Here is a 17670-nt window from a genome sequence, read left to right on the forward strand (position 1 = left end):
ATTATGTGAGATGTTTAATTGAAAATATGTTTTATGGATGTTTAAGCCTATATAACTTGACCTGTCGGGTTCCTCAATATTTCACACCTAATGACAATATTCAATGTCTAGGGATCGCTGTAAGGGATTATCCTCGTGTAAAGAAATGACATTTTTAGTTATGCTCATGAGGGATTTGGCTACATATTGCCTGGCTGGATGTCACATTGCCCTTGAAGACAAGCAATTAAGACATTGTATCCTATTGTCTATGATAGACACCACACCATTACTTTAGAAAAGGCAGGATTGTCTTCTGAAACCGCTGATTGTTCAGTTCTAGTGTGACCTACACAAGGTCGACCTTTCTGGTGCCCTTGGTTGGTATTGGTGGTATACAGTATACACTATGTTAAATTAAAGTAATTCTTCAAGCATATTGTTGTGTTGTAATGACTGATTGTAATTGAAGTCATACCTCAGACTTTTAATAAGTCTTAAACCCATTCCTCCCATCTCCATGTTTTGCCATCCACCGGGTCTGTGCTATGTTCATGGCTTACCTTGCTGCCTTGTATCTAATGAGCAGTCCGTACACTCCTGTCATGTCTGATTTTCAAGAGGTTTCAGACATGAAAGCAGTTCAACTACTCTTGATCTCCTCCAGCTATTGATTAGGGGTTTGTATTCTGTCAGTGCAGAATGCAGATCTGTTGATGGAGCAGTCTTTTGAATACGTAAATTAACGGACGACTTTTATCATGAGCTACAAATATGGAATATAAATCACATGCAACCCAAAGTAGTTTTTATCAAATAAAAGCCCTAATGGGTAATTAAGGCCTCATACACACTGGACGTGTTTAACACTGCTGTTAGGAGCATTTGGCATGTCACTGCATGTTAGCCTATGTGTCCATGCACACAGGCATTTAAAGGCAGGAAAAGAAGCCACAGCCAATGCGTCCAGGAGCAGCAGACTTTTGACAGAGAAAATCAAAAAAAAAAAATTTTTATTTAGAATAAAGGTCACGATTCTCTCAGGATTTTCATGGTGTAACATCTTTCGGAATTAAACAAAAAAATTGGGCTAACTGTACTGTTTAGATTTTTTTTATTATTCATTGAAGTATACTTTTTCCCCCAAAAAATGTGTTTTGAAAGACCGCTGCACAAAAATACAGTGCAACATAAAATATTGCAACAACTGCCATTTTATTCTCTAGGGTATCTGCCAAAAATCTCTGCGATGCATACTAGCACATTAGGACATCGCCTTGCCTTTACAACATCTTTTAACCACTTAAGACCCGGACCTTTTTGCAGGTAAAGGACCTGGCCAGTTTTTGCGATTCGGTCGTGCGATGTGGCTCCCAAACAAAATTGGCGTCCTTTTTTTCCCACAAATAGAGCTTTCTTTTGGTGGTATTTGATCACCTCTGCGGTTTTTATTTTTTGCGCTATAAACAAAAATACAGCGACAATTTTGAAAAAAATATATATATTTTTTACTTTTTGCTATAATTGCCCCTAAAAAAAGATATAAAAAAATAATTTTTTTCTCAGTTTAGGCCGATGCGTATTCTTCTACATATTTTTGGTAAAAAAAAAAATCGCAATAAGCGTTTAACGATTGCTTTGCGCAAAATTTATAGCGTTTACAAAATAGGGGATAGTTTTATGGCATTTTTATTAATATTATTTTTTTTTTACTACTAATGGCGGCGATAAGCGATGTTTTTTTTTTTTTATTATTATTTTTTTTGTGACTGTGACATTATGGCGGACACATCGGACAATCTTGACACATTTTTGGGACCATTGTCATTTTCACAGCAAAAAAATGCTATAAAAATGCATTGTTTACTGTGAAAATGACAATTGCAGTTTAGGAGTTAACCACTAGGGGGCACTGTAGGGGTAATGTGTGACCTCGTATGTTCTAACTGTAGGGGGACAGGGCTGGATGTGTGACGTCATTGATCGTGTTTCCCTATATCAGGGAACACACGTTCAATGAGGCTGCCACTGTGAAAAACGGGGAAGGTGTGTTTACACACAGCTCTCCCCGTTCTTCAGCTCCTGTGCTTATAAAATATGCTTAGTGATTTTTAATGAGCACAAACATACGTGTTGGTGTTTACCTTGAGGTTCGCTTTAAAATTACTTTCAAAAAACGGCAGTGTAAATTTCATTTTAAGACTTTGAAGACCCCTATCATTATGAGCCACAATATCTCTGAAAATGTCCCAGAGCAGCAAGTGTTTTAAAAATGTAAAGGTTCACGTGAAGGCATGAGACCTAGAAGCAAGTCAGAGTTAAAGCAGTAGTAAACCACAGTTGTAGAAGAATAAAAATTCCCTGCAAGGTGATGTCCTAATGTGCTAGTATGCATCGCAGAGATTTTTGGCAGAGCCCCTAGAGAATAAAATGGCGGTTGTTGCAATATTTTATGTTGCACTGTATTTTTGTGCAGCGGTCTTTCAAACGCATTTTTTGGGGGAAAAAGTATACTTCAATGAATTAAAAAAAAAAAAAAAATCTAAAATCTAAACGGTACATAGTTAGTCAGGTTGAAAAAAGAAGTCCATCCAGTTCAACCACAAAAAAATAAACAAACAAAATAAAAAACACAGTACAATCCCATACACCCAACTATATACCCACAGTTGATCCAGAGGAAGGCAAAAAACCCCAGCAGCGCATTATCTAATTTGCTACAGCAGGGGAAAAAATTCCTTCCTGATCCCCCGAGAGGCAATCGGATTTTCCCTGGATCAACTTTACCTACAAATCTTAGTACTCAGTTATATTCTGTACATTTAGGAAAGAATCCAGGCCTTTAATAAAGCAATCTACTGAGCTGGCCAGAACCACCTCTGGAGGGAGTCTGTTCCACATTTTACAGTACAGTTAGCCCAATTTTTTTGTTTAATGCCGAAAGATGTTGCACCACGAAACTCCTGAGAGAATCGTGATCTTTATTCCAAGTAAAAAAAATAGTGATTCTCATTTTAGCCAGAATCTTGCAGCTCTAAGTAAATTATAACATGTTTATTTTTATTGGGGGGGGGGGGGGGGGGGCAAGACTTTACAATCACTTTAAGGTGTCATTGATTGAAAAAATTGTTTGTTTTATCGTTTTTAATTATGTAAAATCTGCTTCGTTCATTGCTCCTCTCTCAATGCAAGTGTATTGGTCTGCTCAGACTGAAAAACAATAGGCTGGTCATCTCCCCAAGATGTCGGATGATATCTTCCCACCACCAAACTGTTTTACAGCTGAGATGCTCAGTAGGTGCCAAATGTGGCACTGGAAGGGGGTAGGAAGCGTATAAGTGGAAGTTCCACTTTTGGGTGTAACTTCGCTTTAAGGAGAATACAGAGAATACATTGAGATAGCATTGACAATTTAAGTTAATATTTTTAGTAATGGCTCAAAATATCTACTTGCCATAAATGTAGTACACCATTTGTTTCTCTCCCTTAGAGGCTTGCTGTCTAGATCGATCCTTCAAGCTCAGAGTGCATCTCCCATCTTCACCCATGTGTATGCTGCTGTAGTGGCAATCATCAACTCCAAGTTCCCTCAGGTGGGGGAATTGATTCTAAAGAGACTTATCCTAAATTTCCGTAAAGGTTACCGGAGGAATGATAAGGTAAGGAACAAGCTTTTTGTTTTTTCTTAATGTATTGCTAGTATTTTTCTTGGCTTTTTATAATATTTCATGCTTTTTGTTTTTATGCTTTTTCAGTACTTGATGACTTCCCAAAAAACTGAATTTCATTTTATATTTAAGCTATAAAATTATTTTTGAATAAACTAAGATTTTGCTTTTATTCTTGACATTTTTAAACCAAATCTTACTATTTGCAAAATAGACGATAAAACTGTAAGAATGCCTGCTACCTATAACAGTCAGATTTGATTTTTTTTTATGTACAAATCTGCACTGAGAACTGATATCTGATTGGTTGGTTGATGTGGGCAGCACAAATAAGTCTTCTCTGATAAAGTTTGATGATGCTTTCAGTCCATTAGTGGGCAAATGTATGCTGGTGAGCCACTATTTTACACTCATTGAGTAATATGTTTAACAAATTTCTCCCAAGCCATCATCACAATAGTGTTGCATATAAACATCTAAAAATACTAATTTTCATATCTGGATGGAGTAATGTCTATACATTTTTCTTTCCTACAGCAACTTTGTTTGACGGCTTCAAAATTTGTTGCCCATCTAATCAATCAGAATGTGGTAAGTAAAGGTTTGGTTTTTGTATTTACTGCTTTAGGAACGAAAGACACTTTCATAGCTCTTCCTGCCCAGGCTAACGTTCAGCGCTGTGACACTTTGAATGACAATTGCACGGTCATGCAACACTGTTCCCAAATGACTTTTAGAAAAAAAATCGCACAAATTCAGCTTTCTTTGGGTGGTATTTAATCACCACTGGGTTTTAGTTTTTTTGCTAAATGAATGAAAAAACACTGAAAAGTTTTGAAGAAAAAAAATTAAATTTTCATTGTTTCTGGGGATAAAATTACTTAAACCAGTGTATCTTTTTTGGTGTGTAGGAAAGTTATAAAGTCCACAAACTATTGTGTGTGTGTGTGTGTGTGTGTGTATTCATTAATGTGAAAAACTTTCTGTGGTGCAGCTGCCCCCCAGAGCCCCCCCTTTTACTTGCCTGAACCTGATCTTTCCAGCGACGAGAACGAGCCCAGGCGATGTCTCGGGTCATCATTGGATAGCTTCATAGCAGCCATTGGCTCCGTTGCTGTCGATCAAATCCAGTGACATGGGAGTCGGAGGGGTGGTCCAGGACTCTGGAGCGCACCCACAAAAGTGCCCCCAGGGAAAGCGGCTCTCCCTGGGGGCACTCAATGCAGAGGAGGAGGATCCAGGATCACTGCCGGGGGACCCCAGAAGAGAAGGATCGGGGTTGCTCTGTGCAAAACCCTTGCACATAGGAGGTAAGTATAACATGTTATGTTATTTAAAAAGGAAAACATATTTTTTTTTTATTTTTTTTTTACAATTGCTTTAAATTACCTTGAACTCTTGGATGTTTGTTTAGCGCTTTTATTGAACTGTATGTAGACAGTCTGCTTATGATAGTGTCCAAACAGACTATTTCTAGAGCTGCTGTAATTACTTAGCAGCTCCTGGCTATCATTTTGAGTCTGGAATTTGAGAGGTCACAGGTGGGATCAGCACCTGGGCAGAAGGAAATACACTTTAAGTAGATTATGTAAACCTAAATAAAAATAAATAAAAGGATCCTTAAATGCAATGTATATGACACAGTGCTTGTGCTGTGTCATTTGGACCCCTGCAACACCTAAATAAAACCTGGCTGATACTGACAGTTTCTCCCCTCCCCTCTGTATCCTCAGAAGACCAAGCCGATTATATGAAGTAAGACACGTGGGTTAACAAACCCTTTGACTCCATGTGTACTTAGATTATGTTTTTTTAGGCACGTGATTTTCTCCCAGGGTCCACCACTGGTTAAAAACTTGAGCTACATACCTGTTGGCTGGAAACTGCCTTTTTCTGACTTACAAGCCGCTTGCTTGCAAGGATGTTGCCTCATTCACAGTGATGCTGAATAGCTGCTTTACTGCCCTGGAATTAGTGTGTAGCTTAAAGCGGAGCTCCACCCTAAAGTGGAACTCCCGCTGATCGGAACCCTCCCCCCCTCCGGTGTCACATTTGACACCTTTCAGGGAGGAGGGGGGTGCAGATACCTGTCTAAAGACAGGTATTTGCACCCACTTCCGGCCACACAGTTTCGGGTTTTCTGCGGGCAGAACGTCACCTCCCGTTGTGCTCTGGGAACACTCGGCTCCCAGAGCACAGCGGGAGCCAATCAGCGGCGCAGCGCAACTCGCGCATGTGCCGTAGGGAACCGGGTAGTGAAGCCGGAGCGCTTCACTTCCTGGTTCCTTCACTTAGGATGGTGGGGGGAGCAGCAGAGTGACGAGCGATCGCTCGTCCTCTGCTGCGGACGGCGCTGGACTCCAGGACAGGTAAGTGTCCTAATATTAAAAGTCAGCAGCTGCAGTATTTGTAGCTGCTGGCTTTTAATATTTTTTTTTTTAGTGGCACATCCGCTTTAAGATATATACATTGGCAGCTTCCATCAGGAAGATATTTAACTTGATCAAAGGTTCTCTTTGATTCCTATGAATACTTAAACGTATTCCCTTTGGCCATTTTTTTTTAAATACTAGTTTTAGCTTAATACACATTGATAACATTATTTATATCAAGGTTATCTTTTATTTATATGCATACTTTCTTAAAAATAATTAATAGAAAATGCCATATTTTTCCTTTAAAAGATTTGTAGAGTCTGAATTAAAATTCAGATTCTGCTAGATTCTTAAAGCGATAGTCAACAGCACCAATTTTTTTTTTTTTTACTATTTTGAACCCTGCAAGGTAAAGGCCCAATGTGCCAATAATGCATCGCATACTAGCACCTTATGAAATGCTTGTCTTAGAATGAACCCCTTCGCTGAGAGGCACTTTTATCACCCGGTCTTCCTTCTGGGCTCACGTCCACCGGCTATCTAAATGGCTGCATTGTGATGGCGTTACGGACCGCGACAGCATGGGTAATACCGTCCCTTCAGAGCATATGTGCCAGTGACGTCGCTGGCTCCATGCAGTGTAATTATCTCCTAAACCGTGTAAGGCTTAGGAGATATTCACTATACCTACAGCTAAGACTTTTTATAGGCTCACCTGTATGTATAACTTTAAACAAAGGGTTTATTTTGTCACAGAAATCAGTCGTCAGTAGGTGCCGTAGACTCATTGCAGCACCAAGCATAAGAAAAAACACATCTTTAGGATTGTACTATGCCAGTCCCTCGGGGGAACAAATTCTTGTTGTTTATGTTGGAGGGTGAATGGGCCAAATACATTATTGCAATATGTGGGCTAGTTTGCTTTTTTTTATAGCTTTGAAATAAAATAATCTATAATGTCCCCTTATTGTCTAGTTTGATACAGTTGGTTATTTTGAATAATCCTTTTTATTGTGTTAGGCCCACGAGGTATTGGCACTGGAAATGCTGACCTTGCTCCTGGAGCGACCTACAGATGACAGTGTTGAAGTTTCTATTGGCTTTATAAAGGATGGCGGCCTTAAGCTAACTCGAGTAACACCCAAAGGCATAAATGGTAAGTGTCTGCTGTATTGCGTCTTGGCTGTTTAATGGTACATTACTTTCCTCATTAATATTAATCCTTGGAAAGAGGTGAACTTTAGCCTGAACAAGACATTTGTTTTTCTGTGCCACAGACACTGAGAATCATTGTGAGCGTCTACCGCAAGAACCGCTTGAATACATTACTGTGTGAAAGGTGGTTATTTCAGAACCTTGCTGGAGCAACGTTTTTCAAAAAAAAAATAACTATTGTGCCCTGCCTTCTACATTTTTAACCACTTCCAGACCTTAGGTGTTTTTCAGATTTGGTGTTTGTAAGACTAAAACAGTTTTTTCTGCTAGAAAATTACTTAAAACCCCCAAACATTATATATATTTTTTTTCTAACACCATAGAGAATAAAATAGTGGTCATTGCAATACTTTTTGTCACACCGTATTTGCGCAGCGGTCTTACAAGCGCACTTTTTTTGGAAAAAATTCACTTTTTTGAATTAAAAAATAAGACAACAATAAATTTGGCCCAATTTTTTTACATATTGTGAAAGATAATGTTACGCGGAGTAAAATGATACCCAACATGTCACGCTTAAAAATTGCGCCCGCTCGTGGCATGGCCTCAAACTTTTACCGTTAAAAATCTTGATAGGCGACGTTTAAAAAATTCTATAGGTTGCATTTTTTGAGCTACAGAGGAGGTCGATACCGCACTTGTGTGATTTGAACACAGTTTTCATATGCGGGCGCTACTCGCGTATGCGTTCGCTTCTGCGCGCAAGCTCGTCGGGACGGGGCGCTTTAAAAAATGTTTTTTTTTTTTGTTTTCTTATTTATTTTTATTTATTTTATTACTTTTTACACTGAAAAAATAAATAAAAAATGTGATCACTTTTATTCCTATTACAAGGAATGTAAACATCCCTTATAATAGAAAAAAGCATGACAGGTCCTCTTAAATATGAGATCTGGGGTCAAAAAGACCTCACATCTCATAATTAGACTAAAATGCAAAAAAAAAAAAATTCAACTGTCATTTTTTCAAATGACAAAAAAAAAATGTTTCTTTAAGAGGCTGGGCGGGACTGACGTTTTGACGTCACTTCCGCCCAGCAGAGCTATGGGGACGGGCGAAGGAGATTTTTCCTTCAGTCTCGTCCCCAGTCACCAGCCGAACGGTCCCGATCGCCTCCGCCGCTACCGACGGCTCCGGTGAGCGGCAGGGGGCCCTCTCCCGCCACCGATAACGGCGATCTCGCGGCGAATCCGCCACGGAGACCGCCGTTATCGTGTAGCGGACCGCGCACACTAAAGATCGATACCTCGGTTGTGGCAGCAGCTGCTGCCGTTACCGAGATATCAATCTTTAAAAACAGGACGTACATCGTCGTGCGCAGGTCTGGAAGTGGTTAATCTGCTTTTTAATTCATACTTTTGGTTAAAATCTCTCTCTCTCGTTTAATTTTTTTGTTTCAAATATTTTATTAAAGTTAAATAGGAATACAATCAATTCATGTATACATACACATGGTTATACAATAAATAGAGAATTCAGAATAACCGATATACGATGGTAGACAATATAATACTATTATCCTTATATATTCAAGCATCAGAAGGTCAAATAGAATTAAATATAAAGCATAAACAGGAAGATAATACATTACTATGTCAACAGCCTGAAGATATAAAGCACAGATGAATCAGAAATTACAGGACAATGTAGTCTGATCATATTGATGTGAATGAAGTGATAAAATAAAAGATGACAATAGAGACTCTGATATAGTGTAGTCTCAAAAATATAGGTGGTATTCAGCACATAGTAAAAGTATTCATTAAACTAAAATAAAGGTATGAAAAGATTTCAAAGGAAAAACGTAAAAACATATAGGCAAGAGCTCAAACTGAGTGCTAAAAGGAATGTGTGGGGGTTCTAATCCCCATAGGTGATCTATTTCAATGAAGAATAGAAAATTCAAAGTAGTCGTAACAATTGCAAATATAAGGAACAATTAAGTGCCTAATAGGTCCATAAACCTCGATGAATTCCTAAAGTGAATCCAACATGACCAGGTGGATCTAAATTTTGTTGGATTATCATTGGCTTGGTGAATCAAGTCCTCCATCTCAGAAATTTGCTGCACGCGGTTAATCCATCTCAGAAATTTGCTGCACGCGGTTAATCCAGTCAGTCAGTGTAGGAGGATTAGCCTTCTTCCAAAAAAGAGGGATGCATTGTTTTGCAGCATTTATGAGATGGAGTATCAATGATTTTCTATAGGTGGATTGAGGTAATAACGTATGGTGTAGTATAGGGTTGTCCCGATACCGATACTAGTATCGGTATCGGGACCGATACCAAGCATTTCCCCGAGTACTTGTACTCTGGGAAAATGCTCAGATACTTTACCGATACCTGACTCTTCCTCCATGCTCCTGTGTCCCCCCTCCGTGCCGCTGCCGTTCTGCTCTCCCCCTCCGTTCCACTGCCGTTCTGCTCTCCCCCTCTGTGCTGCTGCCGTCCTCTGTTCTGCTCTCCCCCTCCGTGCCGCTGCTTCCCCCTTCCGTGATCTGTGTCCCCCCCCTCCGTGCCGCTGCTTCCCCCTTCCGTGATCTGTGTCCCCCCCTCCGTGCCGCTGCTTCCCCCCTCCATGATCTGTGTCCCCCCTCCGTGCGTCTGCTTCCCCCCTCCGTGATCTGTGTCCTCCTCCGCCACCTCTGTCAGGATGGAGAGCCGTGGTAGGAGCCGCTAAACCCGGCTCCTACCTTTTCCGAATGGACAGAGTCAGTGATCACTGACTCTGTCCATTCATTTATGAATGGATAGGAGCCTCTGTCTCCTGTCCATTCATTTCCAGTGCAGCTGAGAAAGGGACTGGGGAATCTGTGTCCCTAGTCCCTTTCTCTGTCTCAAAGGTGAGATATCAGGGGTCTGTTATGACCCCTGCTAAGAAAAAAATGGCAATAAATAATTAATTGTAAAAAATAATACATATTAAAATAAAAAACACACTGACACATCCACCCCCCTCCCCCAAGAAAGCATTGTAAAAAAAACAACAAAAATTGTGAAATATTTAAATTGTAAAATAAAAATAAATACTGACACATGACATAAAAAAAAAGTATCGGTGAGTACTTGGAAAAAAAGTATCGGTACTTGTATTCGGTCTTAAAAAAGTGGTATCGGGACAACCCTAGTGTAGTAGATATTGAGCAGGGGAAAAGTCCAATGTGTAAGTTGAGATTTGGATAATTGCTTCATGTACCTTCTCCCAGAAAGGCTTAATGAGCTCTCGTTTAATTTTAGTTTGTATGTGTATTGTATAATTTTTGTTTTGCGTGTGATGAGGGGAAAAAAGCACAGGCAGCGAGCACAGGAAGTTATCAGTTCACTGGATTTCTGGCAGGATCAACAATTTTTTTGGTGCTTGGTAAACCGATATTGCAAAACACTGTGTAAGACCAAAAAAAGATGATTAGCTTGGTCGTTTACTTTCTTAATAGATTTGATATAAGGGTAAGGCTGGGTTCACACTACGGTTTTCCCGTCCGTCAGCCGCATACGATTTCAGTATTGAAAACGTACGGGCCCGGACGGGAAAACGTATAGATAGAGAATGCATTGCAAATCGTATGCACTCAGATGCATCCGGGTGCGTACGATTTGCTGGCAAAACGTTTTTTAAACGTACGCAAAACCGTGTTCAACCACGGTTTTGCGGTCGTTTTTAAAACAGTATGGCAAACGCATACGTTTTCCTTTAACATTAATGTCAATGGAAAACGCACATGTGTGCGGTTCCATACGTTCCCGTCCGTTTCAGCCGCATACGGTTTTTCATATAAATCGTATGCGGCTGACGGACGGGAAAACCGTAGTGTGAACCCAGCCTAATAAATAATGGTTAGGTTCTTTTTTTTTTTTTTTTTAGGTTCATTTTAGGATTAGAGTATTTGGTTTAAGGATCGGCTTTGGAGTTAAATTGGGGTCTGTTTTTCATGTGTGAAACTGTTTTGCCCTGATGTACCATGCTAGGCATTTGATGGCAAAAAAAGGAAAACACGGGTTGATTTACCAAAACTGGAAAGTGCAAAATCTGGTGCAGCTGTGCATGGTAACCAATCGGCCCCTTTTTTTTTAGTTTATTCAGTTAAGCTTTGACAATAAAGCCTGTAAGCTGATTGGTTTCTATGCAGAGCTGCACCAGATTTTGCACTCTCCAGTTTTAGTAAATCAACCCATCTGTCCTCTTACTGCTTGCACAAAGCTGCTGATTTGCATAGAGCAAGCATTTCTTGGGCACTTTGAACACAGGGGGCTGAGAGAACCTCCATGCTGTGTCTGATTACACAGCACACTGAGCATTAGGAACTGAATTTTTCTGTAAGTTGATGGCTTTTAGAGCTTGTTCACACTTGAGCATTTTAGCTTAGCAGTGCAATGTCTGATTTCCACATATGAGAACTGAACCACTGTTTTCATTGGCTCCATTCAAATATTTGCATCCTGCTGTACTTTTGAGATAGCATTTCTATATATATATATATATATATATATATATATATATATATATATATATATATATATATATATATATATATATATATATATATATATATATATATATATATATATATATATATATATATATATATATATATATATATATGTGTGTGTGTGTGTGTGTGTGTGTGTGTGTGTGTGTGTGTGTGTGTGTGTGTGTGTATATGTATGTGTGTGTGTGTGTGTGTGTATGTGTATATATATATATATATATATATATATATATATATATATGATTATTATTATTTATTCTGTGTGTGGTGAAAGAGTCTGAGCTTGGAAAACCACAGATCTTTTTGACATGTGGTTTTCTCCACGCAGATGTGAAGGGGCCCTCAGTGATCAATAGATTTGTTTCATTTAATGTTTACAATAGTTGTTTTATCAGCTCCTAAGTGTGGTTTTTCTATTCTCTGCAGCTATCTTTGAGCGTATGCGGAACATCCTACATGAGTCAGAAATAGACAAGCGTGTGCAGTACATGATTGAGGTCTTATTTGCTGTTAGAAAAGATGGCTTCAAAGATCACCCCGTTATCCCTGATGGCCTGGACCTGGTGGAGGAAGATGATCAGTTTACGCATATGCTTCCTTTAGAGGATGATTACAATCCAGAAGATGTACTTAGTGAGTCTTTACTATGTCATTTATCACGGCACTGATGAAAATCTGTGGCAGCTTGGAATTGACTACTCTATGAATAAACTGCCTGCAATGTATTTGTTTGCAGCATAAATCACGATCATTCAGTTGCAGAGAAATCTGTCATTTTCGAACTGTTTACTTTTCCTGATGATGATATTTTTATTCGGTTCACGCCTGCTTTTCTGATATTTTCCAAAGCTTAGTGCTTTTCAGTATAGTGGAGAATGCCTACATTAAAGCTAAAATGCTGCAATCACTCTACTTTTTAAACTATCTTTTGAGTGTGCAGCTCTAATACTAGACAGATCCTGCATTCCCATAAATCAACATTTTGTTGGAAGATAACCTTTTAGAAGTGATTCTTTGCTTTTTGTATCTGATTTTTTTTTTTTTTTATTATTCTATCATTTTTATATTTGTCTATTGGTAATTCTTAATTGGGTGTGGTTTCTTCATAAACTATTATGCAGGCGAATGAACCAGTCTCTGGTCTAGACCACCTTTTTGTGTATAATTTGGTGATCCTGAATCTTACCTGCTAGTGATGTTGGAACACATCCATACTCCATGCCTCTCCTACACCGAAAGTTTAATGCCGCGTACACAGGACCGTTTTTTGGGTTGTAAAAAAGAAATTTTTAATGGTCTAGAAAAAACAACGTTTTTTTCAACCCGGCCTTGCCTACACTCGATCGTGAAAAAAAAAAAATGCTCTAGCAAAGCGCGGTAACGTACAACACGTACAACGGCACTATAAAAGGGGAAGTTCCATTCGGATGGCACCACCCTTTGGGCTGCTTTTGCTGATTTCATGTTAATAAAAGACGATTCACGATTTTTTGTATGTTACAGCGTGATGAATGTGCTTACTCCATTATGAACGCTAGTTTTACCAGAACGTGCGCTCCCGTCTCATAACTTGCTTCTGAGCATGCACGTTTTTTTCACGTTGTTAAAGCCTACACAAGACCATTTTTACGACGTTAAAAACATTGTGAAAAAATAGAGTATGTTCTAAATTTTTAATGGCCATTTTTTACATCAAGAAAAATGCTCTGGAGCCCACACACGATCGTTTTTAATGACAATAAAAAAAACGTAATTTTTTACAACCCGAAAAACGTGTGTGTGTGAGTGTGTGTGTGTGTTTTTTTTTTTTTTACCTGTTTTCAGTACTCAACTGAAAGTAGATTGCTAGCAGTTTTTCCAAGTCTCATTTTCTGCAACTGTGTCATTTCAGTCTTTCTAACACCCAAAAAGCAGTGTGAAATGGCTATCATAATTAACTGAGTATTGGCCCATAACATAAATTGTAGAGCTTAAAGTGGAAGTTCCGCCAAATACTAACTTTGCTTAAATCTGCTCCCACCCCCATTCTTAGCATATTCTAGCTACCCTGTAAAGCAGCGGTCTCCAAATTTTTTAAACAAAGGGCTGGGTTAATTGTCCTTCAGACTTAAAGAGGGCCGGATTGTAGCCAGCGGGAATAAACATTTTCCTGGCATCAGTGGAAGCAAAAATCGCCAAATTTCATATGGGGGGGGGGGATAGTTGCCCCATCATTGGTATCATAGGGAGGAATAGTGTCCCATTATTGGTGTCAATGGGAGAAATGGTGTCCCATTATTGGTGTCAGATGGCAGAAGAGTGTCTTGTATCAGTGGGAAGAATAATGTTCCAAGGGCCGGATAAAGGCAAGAAAAGAGCCACATTCGGCCCCCGGCCGCAGTTTGGAGACCACTGCTGTAAAGGAAAGATGTCTATACTTACCTATTCTAAGGGCACTCTGGTCTGGTCACATGATGAGCACTGGCTTCAGTGTAGAGAAAGGACAGCCGACAACTGATGCCCCATAGGAAGCCTATGGGTGACATCACTGCATGGGCATTGCAGACATTGGCGGGAATGTCTCCTCTTTGCTGAAGCCGGTTCTCTGGGGTGATCATGTGTTTGGACAGGATCGCCCTCAGAATAGGTAAGTATAAACCTCTTTCCTTTACAGCGTAGTTAGAATAGGCTTAGAATTAGAGTGGGTGTAGGCTGGACTTCTACTTTATTGTGGTCTATTGGCCCACAGTGGATTATCTGCGATAAAAGTCAGAAATTTACCAGCGTGAGCTTTTTAGCCACCTTGAAAATTTAGAGGGGATTATGAGTTTGACAACACAAGGATCTTTTGTGTTTTTAATATTATTTTTGGATAAAATAAAGAAAAAAAATGTCTTTCTCTCCGAATATATAAATTGAAATGTCTAAACCATGTCGGTATGCTGCAGAGAAGAATGCTTGCTCTCTATGTGGAAACAGTTGTCCTCTCTGCAGGATAGCTAGAGCCCTCCAGTCGGCATGAAGCATAACGATTGCTGACTGCATAGCTTTAGCTGTGACTCCGCATGGGAAGTATTGGATTATTGTTGAGATGACTGCTGCATCCAAACTTAGAGAAATGGTCGTCCTATACAGTGGAAGCAGTGGTCCCCCATAATGGACAGGGATAGGCTTTTCTACAAAGGCTGGGTGGTTTTTTAATATAAACAAACTGTGATGATCCTTTACTTGCCTTGCCTCCAGACTTCCTCGCTGGCGCTCCTATCTTTACCTGGATGCCTTCTAGGTTTATCATCCTCAGCCATCTTGATGCACACAGTAGTAAATTTATGTCAACACCAAGACAGGCTTAGAATGTACTTAATTTAATAGAGAATGAGCTACCTAGTGAAAAAGGTGCTGTTATCAACGTCATCTCTTCTGCGATAAAGGGATACCTGTTTCTGTTTTAGGTAGATCAATATTCATAGGTCTCTGAACATACCATTAAAAGCACAAGCCTCGTTCTAAAACTTTTTTTTGTGTTTATTAATATTGACAGATGTGCTAAATAATACCTAACCACAGTCTTTACAATTTTCCTTTCAAGATGTCTTCAAGATGGATCCGAATTTTCTTGAAAATGAAGAAAAGTACAAAACTATTAAAAAAGGTATGTGTAGAATTAATTGTAAATTCTTAGTAGGCTGTTGGTGAGGGCATCTCTTACTACAGGGAGGCGTCTTAAACAAATTCGGGATTTCTATTGTTCTTTGGAAAACCTTGTTTAATCATTCACATTTTGCACAGTTTCTTTCAAATATTTCTTGTCTTCAATTCATCCAGAAAATGTATTGTAGCGTAACGGGAAAGCCATCTATTTGCTATTCATGACATGGACTCAAAGCTCATTTTGTTTTTGTCTTGTTTTTTTTTTCTTTCTTCCTTGCCTTCAAAGTTCACTATAGAAATGGCTTTACGTTAGGAATTTTACTGTGTTTGTTTTTAATAAGCCTTCTTTTTGATTTAGTTGTCATTGCTGCAATGTGTGTAATAACTCTACGTTGAAAACCAGCAATGCCTTTAAATCTCAAGGGAAAGTTTATTTACGTTATAAACTGTTGGCAAAGGGGCAAACTGTTGCCATTCTGCAGATTGAAGCGTTGGATTGTTGAAGTGCATTTACTAATGACTTGAGTTTCCTGACTAGCCTTTGTTGGTGCAGACACAAGTGCCAATTTGATAAATTACTGTTTATTCATTTGCGGGAGAATAAATCACGCTGATCAGATTTATTGTGGCTAGGTTGTGGTCTTTACTAGGGCATTGTGTTTTATGTTACATCTATTATTCTTGTGTTTTTTAAGAAATCCTTGACGAAGGGGACACTGATTCTGAAGGAGGAGATGGCGAAAATGACAGTGATGATGACGATGAAGAAGTGGAAGATGGAGCTGAAGACGGAGGGGAAGGTTTGTGCTGGTTTTCGTCTTAATTATTCATCAGGCATTGATGCTTTATATACTAATATATTTACAGCTTTACTTCATTATTGCCTTTGCAGTGTATATTGTCAATTTAACGTGATCTGTCATAAATAAAACTCGTTTCTCATCCATTGAGGGACAAAAGTAGTCATTAAGTATTGGTTTATACTGCCACCAGCATGCCTCGCTTTTTTGCTATCCTCGGGCACTAGCAAAAAATCCTCCATTTACTTAATTTTTATTTCAATTTCTCTTCAATCAAGGTTATTTTCTTTTATTCATGCCATAGGTGGTTTTTGCTATTGCAGCTTTTCAGAATGGCCTATGCGCTTCTCGGATTTAGAGTGCTGTGCAGGGACTTGACTGGACTGGATGTTTTGTAGCTACCTGAGAACTTCTTTTCAGGCACTGGGTTCCATGTATGGTGTTTTCCAGACCACATTCTGTTATAAAGTTAGCTTTGTTAAAGTGCGTTCCAGGTCCAGAGTCATTGGCAATGCCTCAGCAATTGCCCTGTCTCTGAAGATTCACTCTGTGAGTAGGCTGATCAGACTAAACAATGTGAACTTTCCTCATTTAGATCACTGGACCCTTTTAAAATTCCTGCTATCTACTGCAGAAAGGGTTAATGCTGAGGAATTGAACATTGACAACATCTGGGTGGTATGTCGCACACAATCCACACTTTTTCTGCCATTCGGCATAAGGAAACATCTACCTGCTGTGGCACCTGCTTAGCAAAGATCCATGTGGAACAGTATGTTCCTATTGCCTGTCTGCAGTGACTGCTCAGCTCAGGCTATCCAACCCTTGTTGGCTGCCAGCTGTCTAGTTATTGAGGCCTTGTTTCGTACCCTGAGCTTAATCGCAAGTGGTTAGTACTAGACACAGTGATTGATCCCCATGTAACTGTAAAAACAAATCCCTTTGAGGTCCACCGTCCTAATCTATCGTTTACCGGGAGGTCCTATCTGCAGAGGCAGCCTTCCTTGGGTGCATTGCACCGTAAAGCCAGATTGACTCGCTAGGTATACACCTAATTGGTGTTCAATCTTTCTGGTAAACTATCAATATGTTTTCTGGCACATTTTTTGTCCTCGATATACATGGATGTCCAACTTATTTTTGATTATCTAATCACGTTTTGGACACTTTCACCAATATATTGTTTGTTTGATAAAACGCCTTCATTGACTGTCTGTCATGTTTTTCGGAATATTATTAACACTAGTAGTACTGTTCACAATAATGTTTGTGTAAATAGGTCAGTTCACTTTAACTGTGCATTTATATTTATATACACTTCCATGTCTGTTTATTTAGAGATTTTTCATTAGCACTGCACTTATACTTATACTTTCATATTTTACATTTTGCAATTAATCTTCTGCTATGCTGGCTGCTACTCCATTTTCTTAAAGGGGTGGTTCACCCTAAAAACTACTTTCTTTATCGTACATCACGGGACACAGAGCGGCATATTCATTACTATATGGGTTAT

The 17670-nt window shown here is 39.2% G+C and overlaps 1 protein-coding gene across 1 annotated transcript in view; it reads left to right on the top strand.

The window, feature by feature from the left end:
• CWC22 (CWC22 spliceosome associated protein homolog) overlaps positions 1-17670 on the top strand; it is a 123988-nt gene that overhangs the window by 31824 nt on the left and 74494 nt on the right. Inside the window, exons 6-11 of the mRNA XM_040357646.1 lie at positions 3470-3638; positions 4185-4238; positions 7043-7178; positions 12151-12357; positions 15293-15355; positions 16050-16154. Of these exons, the coding sequence (XP_040213580.1) occupies positions 3470-3638; positions 4185-4238; positions 7043-7178; positions 12151-12357; positions 15293-15355; positions 16050-16154 (734 nt within the window). The remainder of the gene's footprint in view (positions 1-3469; positions 3639-4184; positions 4239-7042; positions 7179-12150; positions 12358-15292; positions 15356-16049; positions 16155-17670) is intronic.

This window comes from Rana temporaria, chromosome 6 (genome assembly GCF_905171775.1).
Source record: "Rana temporaria chromosome 6, aRanTem1.1, whole genome shotgun sequence".
Taxonomy (NCBI): Eukaryota; Metazoa; Chordata; class Amphibia; order Anura; family Ranidae; genus Rana; species Rana temporaria.